The following is a 14,587-nucleotide window of genomic DNA, read 5'->3' as shown; positions in this document are numbered from 1 at the left end:
GAGAGAGAGGGGACGTCGAGCAAGACAAGGAGCCCTCTCAGCAGCAGGTAGCATCCGGAGAAGTGCCAGAAACAGGCACTACGAGGATGCGTGAAATGGTGCTCACCCGAAGTCGCACAAAGAAGTCCCACGTCGCCGGAGAACAACTTAGGAGGTCGTGCAATGCAGGTTAGAGTGCCGTGGACCCAGGCTGGACTGTGCACAAAGGATTTCCGCCGGAAGTGCACGGAGGCCGGAGTAGCTGCAAAAGTCGCGGTTCCCAGCAATGCAGTCTAGCGAGGTGAGGCAAGGACTTACCTCCACCAAACTTGGACTGAAGAGTCACTGGACTGTGGGGGCCACTTGGACAGAGTTGCTGGATTCGAGGGACCTCGCTCGTCGTGCTGAGAGGAGACCCAAGGGACCGGTAATGCAGCTTTTTGGTGCCTGCGGTTGCAGGGGGAAGATTCCGTTGACCCACGGGAGATTTCTTCGGAGATTCTGGTGCAGAGAGGAGGCAGACTACCCCCACAGCATGCACCACCAGGAAAACAGTCGAGAAGGCGGCAGGATCAGCGTTACAGAGTTGCAGTAGTCGTCTTTGCTACTTTGTTGCAGTGTTGCAGGCTTCCAGCGCGGTCAGCAGTCGATTCCTTGGCAGAAGGTGAAGAGAGAGATGCAGAGGAACTCGGATGAGCTCTTGCATTCGTTATCTAAAGTTTCCCCAGAGACAGAGACCCTAAATAGCCAGAAAAGAGGGTTTGGCTACTTAGGAGAGAGGATAGGCTAGCAACACCTGAAGGAGCCTATCACAAGGAGTCTCTGACGTCACCTGGTGGCACTGGCCACTCAGAGCAGTCCAGTGTGCCAGCAGCACCTCTGTTTCCAAGATGGCAGAGGTCTGGAGCACACTGGAGGAGCTCTGGACACCTCCCAGGGGAGGTGCAGGTCAGGGGAGTGGTCACTCCCCTTTCCTTTGTCCAGTTTTGCGCCAGAGCAGGGCTAAGGGGTCCTCTGAACCGGTGTAGACTGGCTTATGCAGAATTGGGCACATCTGTGCCCAAGAAAGCATTTCCAGAGGCTGGGGTAGGCTACTCCTCCCCTGCCTTCACACCATTTTCCAAAGGGAGAGGGTGTCACACCCTCTCTCAGAGGAAGTTCTTTGTTCTGCCATCCTGGGCCAGGCCTGGCTGGACCCCAGGAGGGCAGATGCCTGTCTGAGGGGTTGGCAGCAGCAGCAGCTGCAGTGAAAACCCAGGAAGGGCAGTTTGGCAGTACCAGGGTCTGTGCTACAGACCACTGGGATCATGGGATTGTGCCAACTATGCCAGGATGGCATAGAGGGGGCAATTCCATGATCTTAGACATGTTACATGGCCATATTCGGAGTTACCATTGTGAAGCTACATATAGGTAGTGACCTATATGTAGTGCACGCGTGTAATGGTGTCCCCGCACTCACAAAGTCAGGGAATTGGCTCTGAACAATGTGGGGGCACCTTGGCTAGTGCCAGGGTGCCCTCACACTAAGTAACTTTGCACCTAACCTTTACCAGGTAAAGGTTAGACATATAGGTGACTTATAAGTTACTTAAGTGCAGTGTAAAATGGCTGTGAAATAACGTGGACGTTATTTCACTCAGGCTGCAGTGGCAGGCCTGTGTAAGAATTGTCAGAGCTCCCTATGGGTGGCAAAAGAAATGCTGCAGCCCATAGGGATCTCCTGGAACCCCAATACCCTGGGTACCTCAGTACCATATACTAGGGAATTATAAGGGTGTTCCAGTAAGCCAATGAAAATTGGTAAAATTGGTCACTAGCCTGTTAGTGACAATTTGGAATAAATGAGAGAGCATAACCACTGAGGTTCTGGTTAGCAGAGCCTCAGTGAGACAGTTAGGCACCACACAGGGAACACATACATATAGGCCACAAACTTATGAGCACTGGGGTCCTGACTAGCAGGGTCCCAGTGACACATAACAAACATACTGAAAACATAGGGTTTTCACTATGAGCACTGGGCCCTGGCTAGCAGGATCCCAGTGAGACAGTGAAAACACCCTGACATACACTCACAAACAGGCCAAAAGTGGGGGTAACAAGGCTAGAAAGAGGCTACTTTCTCACTATTGTCTATAACAATAATAATATGAACCATGTCCTTAACATTACTTATAGAAAGCTATTGACTTTGACCCAGCATTACACCTGCGCTTTAGTAAAAACATAATCTGAACACTGGCCGTCATCCCAAATCTATTGTGAGCCACAATGAAATACTTATAAACTTAATGGTGGGCAGATCATACCTCTTCATCTGTAGCTGTAAAATATGGACCGTGCACTTTGTTGACAGCCATTATGACTGCTACCACATCTTTTCCATTCAGGACTGGGACTGCCAGTATGCTTTTTGTCTTGTAGTCTGTAAGGTTATCTACAAACTTGGAGAAACGGGATTCCTAAAACAGAGAAAATGAAAAAGGTGGACAGTTTTAGGGCAGTGCCACCAAAAAATTCTGCAACATTAATACAAGAGGAACACAAGGAAGATTCAATGAAAAATATCCTAAATACAGTGTCAGCTGAATCATGATGCATTACCAAACTGTTCTAAAATTTGGCTCCATAATGACACCCTTGGATTCAAGTGATGTTCTCCACTGACAAAATGATAATTTAATAAGTATTTGAGTCATATTAACATCAACAATTTTATGATCAAAAGATATTACAAACTATTCATTTATTGATCTATTTTGGTATTTTGCTGTTTTATAAAGTATTGCCCCATACACCCATACATTTTGCCTACTTCAGGCATGATTACAGGAAGTTAAAGACCAATTGGGTGAGGCTGTAACCTTGCTTGTTCAATGTTCTTCTTTCGTAAATACTGTCTACAGAGACTTCAAGAGAAAGATCATTAGAAACAAATATCAGGTTTACAGCTATTTTCTGAAAAACAACACTGAGGTTTCAAGTGTTTAGTAAAAAGATTATTTAACACTGAATTTTTTGGTCTTCCCTGAAACATGCATAATTTAGTTGTCTTTCAGGTTTGGTTCAAGGGCATTCCACAATCAAGGGAAATTGATTTCCAAGCATCAAGGTGATTAAATGTTACGTATCTAGGTAAAGATTTCTACTTTGTGCATAGTGGGGAGACATTTTTAATTCTCAGCCAGTAATGAGAACCATTCTGTCAATAGGCAATGTGAGAAGCAGAGGACAATGGACCTCAAACTTCAATCTACCGGTAGCTAGCCTGGAAACATGGCCGACATGACATAAACTTCCAAGCTCCTGGCTAGCTAGCTTAAAAAATCCTGTTTAATCCTGCTTTTTTTATACAATTTTATTGATCCCCCCCCCCCAAAAAAAGCCATGCAAAAGTAACACCCACAACTATCCCAATGAGGACAGCGAGCAGTATTTCCCTTGTTTTACCGTGACTGGTGCCTAGTTGGGGCCAGGACTGTGCCTTGCAGCAGCTCACAACATAGCACAGCGGTTAGGAACGGCGTACTGCTGCATTAATGGCTGATGGGCTATGAGGTCCGAGGCAGCCCCAGCAAAGGTGTATCCTTTCATCGAATCCGGAGTCTGATGACATTACATGAGCCTGGGTGAAGAGACCAATACGAGCACGGCCCGAGCAGCCGAGCGTGCTGGGCAGGGGATGGAGAAGCACACCACCGGCAACCATCGGCCTGCGCCTTGGTTGGCAGCACCCATGGGGGGGCCCTTATGAGACGGTGGCCTGCGCCTTGTAGGAATCACGAACCCCACCAGCAAGCCCTCACCAGCCATAACAAAGAACACACACAACCTAAGGCCCATTGTCAGCGGACCACTGATTGGACCGGTTCACCTGCAGCCATTACCTTTCGCCCACGGAGCTGAGATGCAGATGACGGGCATGGGGAAGCCAGCAGCAAGGGATAGAAAACAGCAGGAAGAGGTGCCAATGCCCTGGTGTAGGAGGCTGGACTGGCTTGTAGTGAGTACCAAGGGGTACTTACACCTTGCACCAGGCCCAGGTATCCCTTATTAGTGTATAGGGTGTCTAGCAGCATAGGCTGATAGATAATGGTAGCTTAGCAGAGCAGCTTAGGCTGAACTAGGAGACGAGTGAAGCTCCTACAGTACCACTAGTGTCATATCCACAATATCATACGAAAACACAATACACAGATATACTAAAAATAAAGGTACTTTATTTTTATGACAATATGCCAAAAGTATCTCAGTGAGTACCCTCAGTATGAGGATAGCAAATATACACAAGATATATGTACACAATACCAAAATATGCAGTAATAGTGTTAGAAAAGTGCAAACAATGTATAGTTACAATAGGATGCAATGGGGACACATAGGGATAGGGGCAACACAAACCATATACTCCAAAAGTGGAATGCGAACCACGAATGGACCCCAAACCTATGTGACCTTGTAGAGGGTCGCTGGGACTATTAGAAAATAGTAAGGGTTAGAAAAATAGCCCACCCCAAGACCCTGAAAAGTGAGTGCAAAGTGCACTAAAGTTCCCCAAAGGACATAGAAGTCCTGATAGGGGAATTCTGCAGGAAAGACACAAATCAGCAATGCAACAACAATGGATTTCCAGTCGAGGGTACCTGTGGAACAAGGGGACCAAGTCCAAAAGTCACAAGCAAGTCGGAGATGGGCAGATGCCCAGGAAATGCCAGCTGTGGGTGCAAAGAAGCTGCTACTGGACAGTAGAAGCTGAAGATTCTGCAGGAACAACAAGGGCTAGGAACTTCCCCTTTGGAGGACGGGTCCCCCACGCCGTGGAGAGTTGTGCAGAAGTATTTTCCTGAAGAAAGACCGCCAACAAGCCTTGCTAGCTGCAAATTGTGTGGTTAGGGTTTTTGGATGCTGCTGTAACCCAGGAGGGACCAGGATGTCGCCAATTGCGTCTGGGGACCAAGGGGGCGTGGAGCAGGACAAGGAGCCCTCTCAGAAGCAGGCAGCTCCCGCAGAAGTGCCAGAACAGGCACTACGAAGTGGAGTGAAATGGTGCTCACCCGAAGTCGCAGAAAGGAGTCCCACGTCACCGGAGCACAACTTGGGAGGTCGTGCAATGCAGGTTAGAGTGCTGTGGACCCAGGCTGGACTGTGCACAAAGGATTTCTGCCGGAAGTGCACGGAGGCCGGAGTAGCTGCAAAAGTCGCGGTTCCCAGCAATGCAGTCTGGCGTGGGGAGGCAAGGACTTACCTCCACCAAACTTGGACTGAAGAGTCACTGGACTGGGGGAGTAACTTGGACAGAGTTGCTGGATTCAAGGGACCTCGCTCGTTGTGCTGAGAGGAGACCCAGGGTACCGGTGATGCAGTTCTTTGGTGCCTGCGGTTGCAGGGGGACGATTCCGTCGACCCACAGGAGATTTCTTCGGAGCTTCTAGTGCAGAGAGGAGGCAGACTACCCCCACAGCATGCACCACCAGGAAAGCAGTCGAGAAGGCGGCAGGATCAGCGTTACAGAGTTGCAGTAGTCGTCTTTGCTACTTTGTTGCAGTTTTGCAGGATTCCAGCGCGGTCAGCAGTCGATTCCTTGGCAGAAGGTGAAGAGAGAGATGCAGAGGAACTCGGATGAGCTCTTGCATTCGTTATCTAAGGAAATCCCCAAAGCAGAGACCCTAAATAGCCAGAAAAGAGGGTTTCGCTACTTAGGAGAGAAGATAGGCCAGCAACACCTGAAGGAGCCTATCAGAAGGAGTCTCTGACATCACCTGCTGGCCCTGGCCACTCAGAGCAGTCCAGTGTGCCAGCAGCACCTCTGTTTCCAAGATGGCAGAGGTCTGGAGCACACTGGAGGAGCTCTGGGCACCTCCCAGGGGAGGTGCAGGTCAGGGGAGTGGTCACTCCCCTTTCATTTGTCCAGTTTCGCACCAGAGCAGGGCTGAGGGGTCCCTGAACCGGTGTAGACTGGCTTATGCAGAAATGGGCACCATGTGTGCCCATGAAAGCATTTCCAGAGGCTGGGGGAGGCTACTCCTCCCCTGCCTTCATACCATTTTCCAAAGGGAGAGGGTGTAACACCCTCTCTCAGAGGAAGTCCTTTGTTCTGCCATCCTGGGCCAGGCCTGGCTGGACCCCAGGAGGGCAGAAGCCTGTCTGAGGGGTTGGCAGCAGCAGCAGCTGCAGTGAAACCCCGGGAAAGGCAGTTTGGCAGTACCCAGGTCTGAGCTACAGACCTGTGGGATCATGGGATTGTGCCAACTATGCCAGGATGGCATAGAGGGGGCAATTCCATGATCATAGACATGTTACATGGCCATATTCGGAGTTACCATTGTGAAGCTACATATAGGTAGTGACCTATATGTAGTGCACGCGTGTAATGGTGTCCCCGCACTCACAAAGTCCGGGGAATTGGCCCTGAACAATGTGGGGGCACCTTGGCTAGTGCCAGGGTGCCCACACACTAAGTAACTTAGCACCCAACCTTTACCAGGTAAAGGATAGACATATAGGTGACTTATAAGTTACTTAAGTGCAGTGTAAAATGGCTGTGAAATAACGTGGACGTTATTTCACTCAGGCTGCAGTGGCAGGCCTGTGTAAGAATTGTCAGAGTTCCCTATGGGTGGCAAAAGAAATGCTGCAGCCCATAGGGATCTCCTGGAACCCCAATACCCTGGGTACCTCAGTACCATATACTAGGGAATTATTAGGGTGTTCCAGTAAGCCAATGTAAATTGGTAAATTTGGTCACTAGCCTGTTAGTGACAATTTGTACAGAGAGAGCATAACCACTGAGGTTCTGGTTAGCAGAGCCTCAGTGAGACAGTTAGGCATCACACAGGGAACACATACATATAGGCCACAAACTTATGAGCACTGGGGTCCGGGCTAGCAGGGTCCCAGTGACACATAACAACCATACTGGAAACATAGGGTTTTCACTATGAGCACTGGGCCCTGGCTAGCAGGATACCAGTGAGACAGTAAAAACACCCTGACGTACACTCACAAACATGCCAAAAGTGGGGGTAACAAGGCTAGAAAGAGGCTACTTTCTCACACAACCCCCCCCCCACCCCCCCAAATGAAGGACAATAAGGCTAACCTTGGCCAGTTGAGACTTTATTGTCTAAGTGGTGATAAGTAGAGAGTAGCTCTGCAATAGACTGGTTACTCCCTTTATCATCCACTATATGGTTACTTCCCTGTGGGGATGTAAACCACCCTGTTTGAAGTTTTTTAGCTAAGCAACAATGTGAAGATGTATTTTCAGAGTTTCTATCAGTAAGTTTTAGTTTAGAGCAGTGGGAATTGTCCACTGAACCTATTTGTAGTGATGGAAATGCCAGACAGGGATGCTGTCTCAGAAAAGCCATGGCTGCTCAAAAACTTTGTCCATATGGCTGGAAGAGAGAACAGGGATGCTGTTTCTCTTGAGTTGGAGCAGGGCAGGGATGCTGTCCTATGAGCTCCACACTAGGGCAGGGATGCTGTCCTAAGTGTTGTGAGGGAGTTCAGAGTTTCTGCACTAAGGTTTCTCTGGGAGGGTTGGAGGGATGCTCCATGTTAACTAAAATGGTGCTCTTTTTCTCACCAATGTTAGTTATCCCACAGAGAGGTACTTCTACCTCAGGGAGTACAGCTTTGCCAGCTGATGCTTCCCTTGGAACAGATGCCACCCCAGGAGAGGTTTCTCCCACCACAGGAATGGTATCCTGAATGGCAGGGTGGTTAGGGGATACTGTGATACCCTTTTTACCTGTTGGTGGAGAGGGATCCTGAGTTTTCAGGCCTTCTCTCCTTTGCTTTTTTATTTCAGTAGAAATGAGAGGGAACCATTCCTCTGGGATGCCCACCATGGCTGCATGGGCATAAAACTCTACATCAGCCCAACCTGAGGCCTCTAGGTCATTACCTAAGAGACAGTCTACAGGTAAGCTAGGTGATACCACCACCTGCTTAGGGCCAGTAACTCCACCCCAACTAAACTGAATTATAGCTAAGGGAAGAAACTTAGTGGAGTTATGGACATCAATAATTTTATACTGTTGTCCAATAATGTGTTGTTCAGGAGCCACTAGGTTTTCAGTCACCAAAGTGATACTGGCCCCTGTGTCCCTGTAGGCCAAGGCCTCAACACCATTTATTGAAACTGTCTGCCTGTACTTATCCATTGTAAGGGGACAAGCAGCCAGTGTGGCAAGGCCAGTGCCACTAGGTGTGACAGAAACTGTCTTGGGACTGACTACCCCAGTTTCTATTATGGACCCATAAGTGAACCCAACTACACCCTTAACTTGACTGTTGCCAGCAGTCCCACCACTAGTACCACTACTGCTAGGGGCACTAGAGCTTGATGTATTAGTGGTGGTAGGCTCAGGGGGTTTACCTGGACAGGACTTATCCCCTGGCCTATGGCCTCTGTTTTTACACACAAAGCACCAAGGCTTTTTAATGTGTGTGGGTTGAGAAGAAGAGGAAGAATTTGTTTTATCCCCACCCTCTGAAGAGTGTTTAAGATTTGAAGTGGGATCTTTGGTTTTACCCTTATCCCCATGCTTATCTTGAGATTTTTCACCATCTTTCTTCTTGCCATCCTTGTCACCACCTGTATGAACTTTTCTGTTCACTCTTGTTCTGACCCATTTGTCTGCCTTCTTTCCCAATTCTTGGGGAGAGGTTAGATCTGAGTCCACTAGATACTGGTGCAACAAATCAGACACATAATTATTAAGTATATGCTCTCTCAGGATTATGTTATATAGGCTTTCATAATCAGTAACTTTACTGCCATGTAACCACCCCTCCAAGGCCTTCACTGAATGGTCAATGAAATCAACCCAGTCTTGTGAAGACTCCTTTTTGGTCTCTCTGAACTTTATCCTGTATTGTTCAGTGGTTAAGCCATAATCATCCAGGAGTGCATTCTTAAGAACTGTAAAATTATTGGCATCACTTTCTTTCACAGTAAGGAGCCTATCCCTACCCTTTCCACTAAATGATAGCCATAGGATAGCAGCCCACTGCCTTTGAGGGACATCCTGTACAACACAGGCCCTCTCAAGTGCAGCAAACCACTTGTTAATGTCATCCCCCTCCTTATAAAGGGGAACTATCTTGTGCAGATTCCTAGAATCATGCTCTTTTGCAGGATGACTATTGGGAATACTGCTGCTGCCACCATGGGTTTCAAAACCCAATTTCTGTCTTTCCTTCTCTAGTTCTAAGGACTGTCTATCCAAATCCAGCTGTTGCTTCTTAAGCTTCAGTCTGGTTTGTTCCACTCTCAATTTATTGAGCTCCCTTTCTAACAATCTGTCATCAGGGTGGGTGGGAGGGACATGTCTAGAAACAGAGATATGATGAGAATTGACAGAAGGAGACCTATCCCTTACAGAGGGCACCCTAACAGGTTGGTTAACAGAAACATCACTTCTACTGTGGTGAGAAGGAATACTCTTGCTAGGATGTGAGACAACACTATTTGTATGGTGTGACTCTACATCAGTACCAACTATGCTAGGCTGTCTAGTAATGGGCAGGCTAGGAAGTTTCTTTCCTGAATCTTTTCCTAGGGGAGTCCCTGGATCAGATTGGGAACCATTAGCTACTTTTTCAACAGATGGGGCCCTTCTGGCCTTATCTTGTTCTCTAAGCATGTTAAGCAATAATTACAAAGAAGGATTCTTCCCTACACTCAACCCTCTCTCTATGCAGAGACTCCTTGCTCCTTTCCAGCTAAGGTGATCATATGCAAGTTTGGACAGATCAACATTTTGGCCTGTGCCAGACATTTTTTGAAAGAGTTTAAGTGACAGAAAAAGAGAAAAAAAAGTTTTCAGAACTTTTAGAAAGACAGAAAAAAAAACTTTTTAAACTTTTAAGAACTTTTAGAAGGTTTAGAGGTACTTTTCAGCACTTTAGAAAAGAGGTGAGAAAAGAAATGCAAAACTTTTTGGTTAGGTGTACATACACTGAACTTGTTTTGTATATTTTTCTCTTATGAAAAGTACAATGACAAAAGTGGTAAGTAGTCTCAAAGCACTTATCCCACCGCTGCACAACCAATGTAGGAGGCTGGACTGGCTTGTAGTGAGTACCAAGGGGTACTTACACCTTGCACCAGGCCCAGGTATCCCTTATTAGTGTATAGGGTGTCTAGCAGCATAGGCTGATAGATAATGGTAGCTTAGCAGAGCAGCTTAGGCTGAACTAGGAGACGGGTTAAGCTCCTACAGTACCACTAGTGTCATATGCACAATATCATAAGAAAACACAATACACAGATATACTAAAAATAAAGGTACTTTATTTTTATGACAATATGCCAAAAGTATCTCAGTGAGTACCCTCAGTATGAGGATAGCAAATATACACAAGATATATGTACACAATACCAAAATATACAGTAATAGTGTTAGAAAACAGTGCAAACAATGTATAGTTACAATAGGATGCAAAGGGGACACATAGGGATAGGGGCAACACAAACCATATACTCCAAAAGTGGAATGCGAACCACGAATGGACCCCAAACCTATGTGACCTTGTAGAGGGTCGCTGGGACTATTAGAAAATAGTAAGGGTTAGAAAAATAGCCCACCCCAAGACCCTGAAAAGTGAGTGCAAAGTGCACTAAAGTTCCCCAAAGGACATAGAAGTCGTGATAGGGGAATTCTGCAGGAAAGACACAAATCAGCAATGCAACAACGATGGATTTCCAGTCAAAGGTACCTGTGGAACAAGGGGACCAAGTTCAAAAGTCACAAGCAAGTCGGAGATGGGCAGATGCCCAGGAAATGCCAGCTGTGGGTGCAAAGAAGCTGCTACTGGACAGTAGAAGCTGAAGATTCTGCAGGAACGACAAGGGCTAGGAACTTCCCCTTTGGAGGACGGGTCCCCCACGCTGTGGAGAGTTGTGCAGAAGTGTTTTCCTGAAGAAAGACTGCCAACAAGCCTTGCTAGCTGCAAATCGTGCAGTTAAGGTTTTTGGATGCTGCTGTGGCCCAGGAGGGACCAGGATGTCGCCAATTGCATCTGGGGACAGAGGGGGCATCGAGCAAGACAAGGAGCCCTCTCAGAAGCAGGCAGCATCCACAGAAGTGCCGGAATAGGCACTACGAAGTGGAGTGAAACGGTGCTCACCCGAAGTCGCACAAAGGAGTCCCACGTCGCCGGAGGACAACTTAGGAGGTCGTGCAATGCAGGTTACAGTGGCGTGGACCCAGGCTGGACTGTGCACAAAGGATTTCCGCCGGAAGGTCACGGAGGCCGGAGTAGCTGCAAAAGTCGCGGTTCCCAGCAATGCAGTCTGGCGTGGGGAGGCAAGGACTTACCTCCACCAAACTTGGACTGAAGAGTCACTGGACTGTGGGAGTCACTTGGACAGAGTTGCTGGATTCAAGGGACCCAGGGTACCAGTGATGCAGTTCTTTGGTGCCTGCGGTTGCAGGGGGACGATTCCGTCGACCCACGGGAGATTTCTTCGGAGCTTCTAGTGCAGAGAGGAGGCAGACTACCCCCACAGCATGCACCACCAGGAAAGCAGTCGAGAAGGCGGCGGGATCAGCGTTACAGAGTTGCAGTAGTCGTCTTTGCTACTTTGTTGCAGTTTTGCAGGATTCCAGCGCGGTCAGCAGTCGATTCCTTGGCAGAAGGTGAAGAGAGAGATGCAGAGGAACTCAGATGAGCTCTTGCATTCGTTATCTAAGAAAATCCCCAAAGCAGAGACCCTAAATAGCCAGAAAAGAGGGTTTGGCTACTTAGGAGAGAAGATAGGCTAGCAACACCTGAAGGAGCCTATCAGAAGGAGTCTCTGACGTCACCTGCTGGCCCTGGCCACTCAGAGCAGTCCAGTGTGCCAGCAGCACCTCTGTTTCCAAGATGGCAGAGGTCTGGAGCACACTGGAGGAGCTCTGGGCACCTCCCAGGGGAGGTGCAGGTCAGGGGAGTGGTCACTCCCCTTTCCTTTGTCCAGTTTCGCGCCAGAGCAGGGCTGAGGGGTCCCTGAACCGGTGTAGACTGGCTTATGCAGAAATGGGCACCATGTGTGCCCATGAAAGCATTTCCATAGGCTGGGGGAGGCTACTCCTCCCCTGCCTTCACACCATTTTCCAAAGGGAGAGGGTGTAACACCCTCTCTCAGAGGAAGTCCTTTGTTCTGCCATCCTGGGCCAGGCCTGGCTGGACCCCAGGAGGGCAGAAGCCTGTCTGAGGGGTTGGCAGCAGGAGCAGCTGCAGTGAAACCCCGGGAAAGGCAGTTTGGCAGTACCCAGGTCTGAGCTACAGACCTGTGGGATCATGGGATTGTGCCAACTATGCCAGGATGGCATAGAGGGGGCAATTCCATGATCATAGACATGTTACATGGCCATATTCGGAGTTACTATTGTGAAGCTACATACAGGTAGTGACCTATATGTAGTGCACGCGTGTAATGGTGTCCCCGCACTCACAAAGTCCGGGGAATTGGCCCTGAACAATGTGGAGGCACCTTGGCTAGTGCCAGGGTGCCCACACACTAAGTAACTTAGCACCCAACCTTTACCAGGTAAAGGTTAGACATATAGGTGACTTATAAGTTACTTAAGTGCAGTGTAAAATGGCTGTGAAATAACGTGGACGTTATTTCACTCAGGCTGCAGTGGCAGGCCTGTGTAAGAATTGTCAGAGCTCCCTATGGGTGGCAAAAGAAATGCTGCAGCCAATAGGGATCTCCTGGAACGCCCAATACCCTGGGTACCTCAGTACCATATACTAGGGAATTATAAGGGTGTTCCAGTAAGCCAATGTAAATTGGTAAATTTGGTCACTAGCCTGTTAGTGACAATTTGTACAGAGAGAGCATAACCACTGAGGTTCTGGTTAGCAGAGCCTCAGTGAGACAGTTAGGCATCACACAGGGAACACATACATATAGGCCACAAACTTATGAGCACTGGGGTCCTGGCTAGCAGGGTCCCAGTGACACATAACAACCATACTGGAAACATAGGGTTTTCACTATGAGCACTGGGCCCTGGCTAGCAGGATACCAGTGAGACAGTAAAAACACCCTGACATACACTCACAAACAGGCCAAAAGTGGGGGTAACAAGGCTAGAAAGAGGCTACTTTCTCACACCTGGGCTCTACACAATTGAACACTGTGCCAGGTGAGCAGGTCCCAGAGGGATAACGTTGGAACCCCCCCCCCGAGCGCATGGAGAAAAATGCTCAAGACCAGCAACTCCTGACTGGGGAAAACTTATAATTTACAGAGCTCTCGAGCCCCGGCAGCCTTCCAATATTGCAAGTCCTTGCCCTGTGAGACTCCTGATCAGAAGCCCATCCTGCTCAGGATGCGGTGTACCAGAACCAAGCCCTACCCAGGCCCCACCTAAGATTCCAGGAACCAACCCGATCAGGACCGCTGCGGAACAAGAGACTATTCACCTCGTAGAAAATCCCCAACCACTTGACCTCCAGGGACACTATCAGGAAACTGTAGGCCAGATCTCATTCACCCTGCAAAAACACACCAGAGCGTTCAAGTAGGTGATAGCCACTGTTGAGACCCACGAGACAAAAGGTGGCACCGGTAACTCGCCGCACCCCTGACTCGCCTCAATTCAACCACAACACAGGGGTCATGGCTGTCACGTGAATAACTGGTGGAACCCAGAAACCAGGATGAACAACAACAAGTGTGGCACAGCAGAACACTGGCTACAAAAGGCACCCTCCCTCCTATACAGCGGCCCCATGACACTGGTGCTGAATGCTCCCTTGAGACAGCCACTCGAAGACCCTGACAAACAGAGTGACACAAGCCTTCATGGCCCCAGAGGTCAAGCAACCATTCTCCGGAGCACAGCATGGCTATTTAGAGAATAACTGGGACTTCACTGCCTAAAGGTTCATGGAATGGGAGGCCCTTAAGGCAGTGCTGACAGGTACCTGGTTGAGATTGATACGTGGGATACATTGACAGCTGCAGACAGAATTGAGCAGGAAAGAAGCTGCACTGGCTTCTATACAGGCAGGGGCCACGACCCATCCTGAAACACATTGGAAGGAGCGAATAGTGCACCTCCTTATCGCAGAAATCTGGCACCGCCTTAACAAGCATATGCAGAAACAATATAGACAGAGGCTACAGCGAGAGGGCAACAAATTCGGAAGGGTCTTAGCTTGGATCCTGCACAGGGAGCAGGCAGCACTACTCATTATATACTTGACAATGCCCAAAGGTGCCAGGGTCACTTCCAGAGCGGGCATAGTGGACACGTTCCAGAAACACCCACAACAAGTAGACACCGCGGACTCAGACATAGACTCGAGCTGAGGCACTCCATTCTTAGAGAGCCTGGATATGCCCAGGCTTGGATCATCATCAGCCGAGGGCCTAGATGCCCACATAGAATTAGAGGAGTTTAGGACAGCATTAAGTGTACTCCCATGTGCTAAGGAACTGGGAGGCAACAGCTTACACCTGAATTCTATCTGGCGTTCTCTGCAATGATAAAAGAGGATCTCCTGGAGTTCCCCTAGAGACATTGGGATATTGCTACCGACCATGAGAGAGGGGGAGATATGTGTGTTCCTTAAGCTGGGAGGTGACAAAGCCAAC

At 48.6% G+C, this 14,587-nt stretch overlaps 1 protein-coding gene across 2 annotated transcripts in view; it reads right to left on the bottom strand.

Annotated features, from left to right (window-relative positions):
* Positions 1-14,587, bottom strand: part of PDE6A (phosphodiesterase 6A) — a 333,514-nt gene that overhangs the window by 155,730 nt on the left and 163,197 nt on the right. For both annotated transcript variants that reach the window (XM_069244608.1, XM_069244606.1), the window contains exon 2: positions 2,292-2,444. In XM_069244608.1, the coding sequence (XP_069100709.1) occupies positions 2,292-2,444 (153 nt within the window). The remainder of the gene's footprint in view (positions 1-2,291; positions 2,445-14,587) is intronic.

The sequence above is a fragment of the Pleurodeles waltl genome, chromosome 7 (genome assembly GCF_031143425.1).
Source record: "Pleurodeles waltl isolate 20211129_DDA chromosome 7, aPleWal1.hap1.20221129, whole genome shotgun sequence".
In the NCBI taxonomy this organism is placed as follows: domain Eukaryota; kingdom Metazoa; phylum Chordata; class Amphibia; order Caudata; family Salamandridae; genus Pleurodeles; species Pleurodeles waltl.
This window is presented reverse-complemented; position numbering and strand designations above follow the sequence as displayed.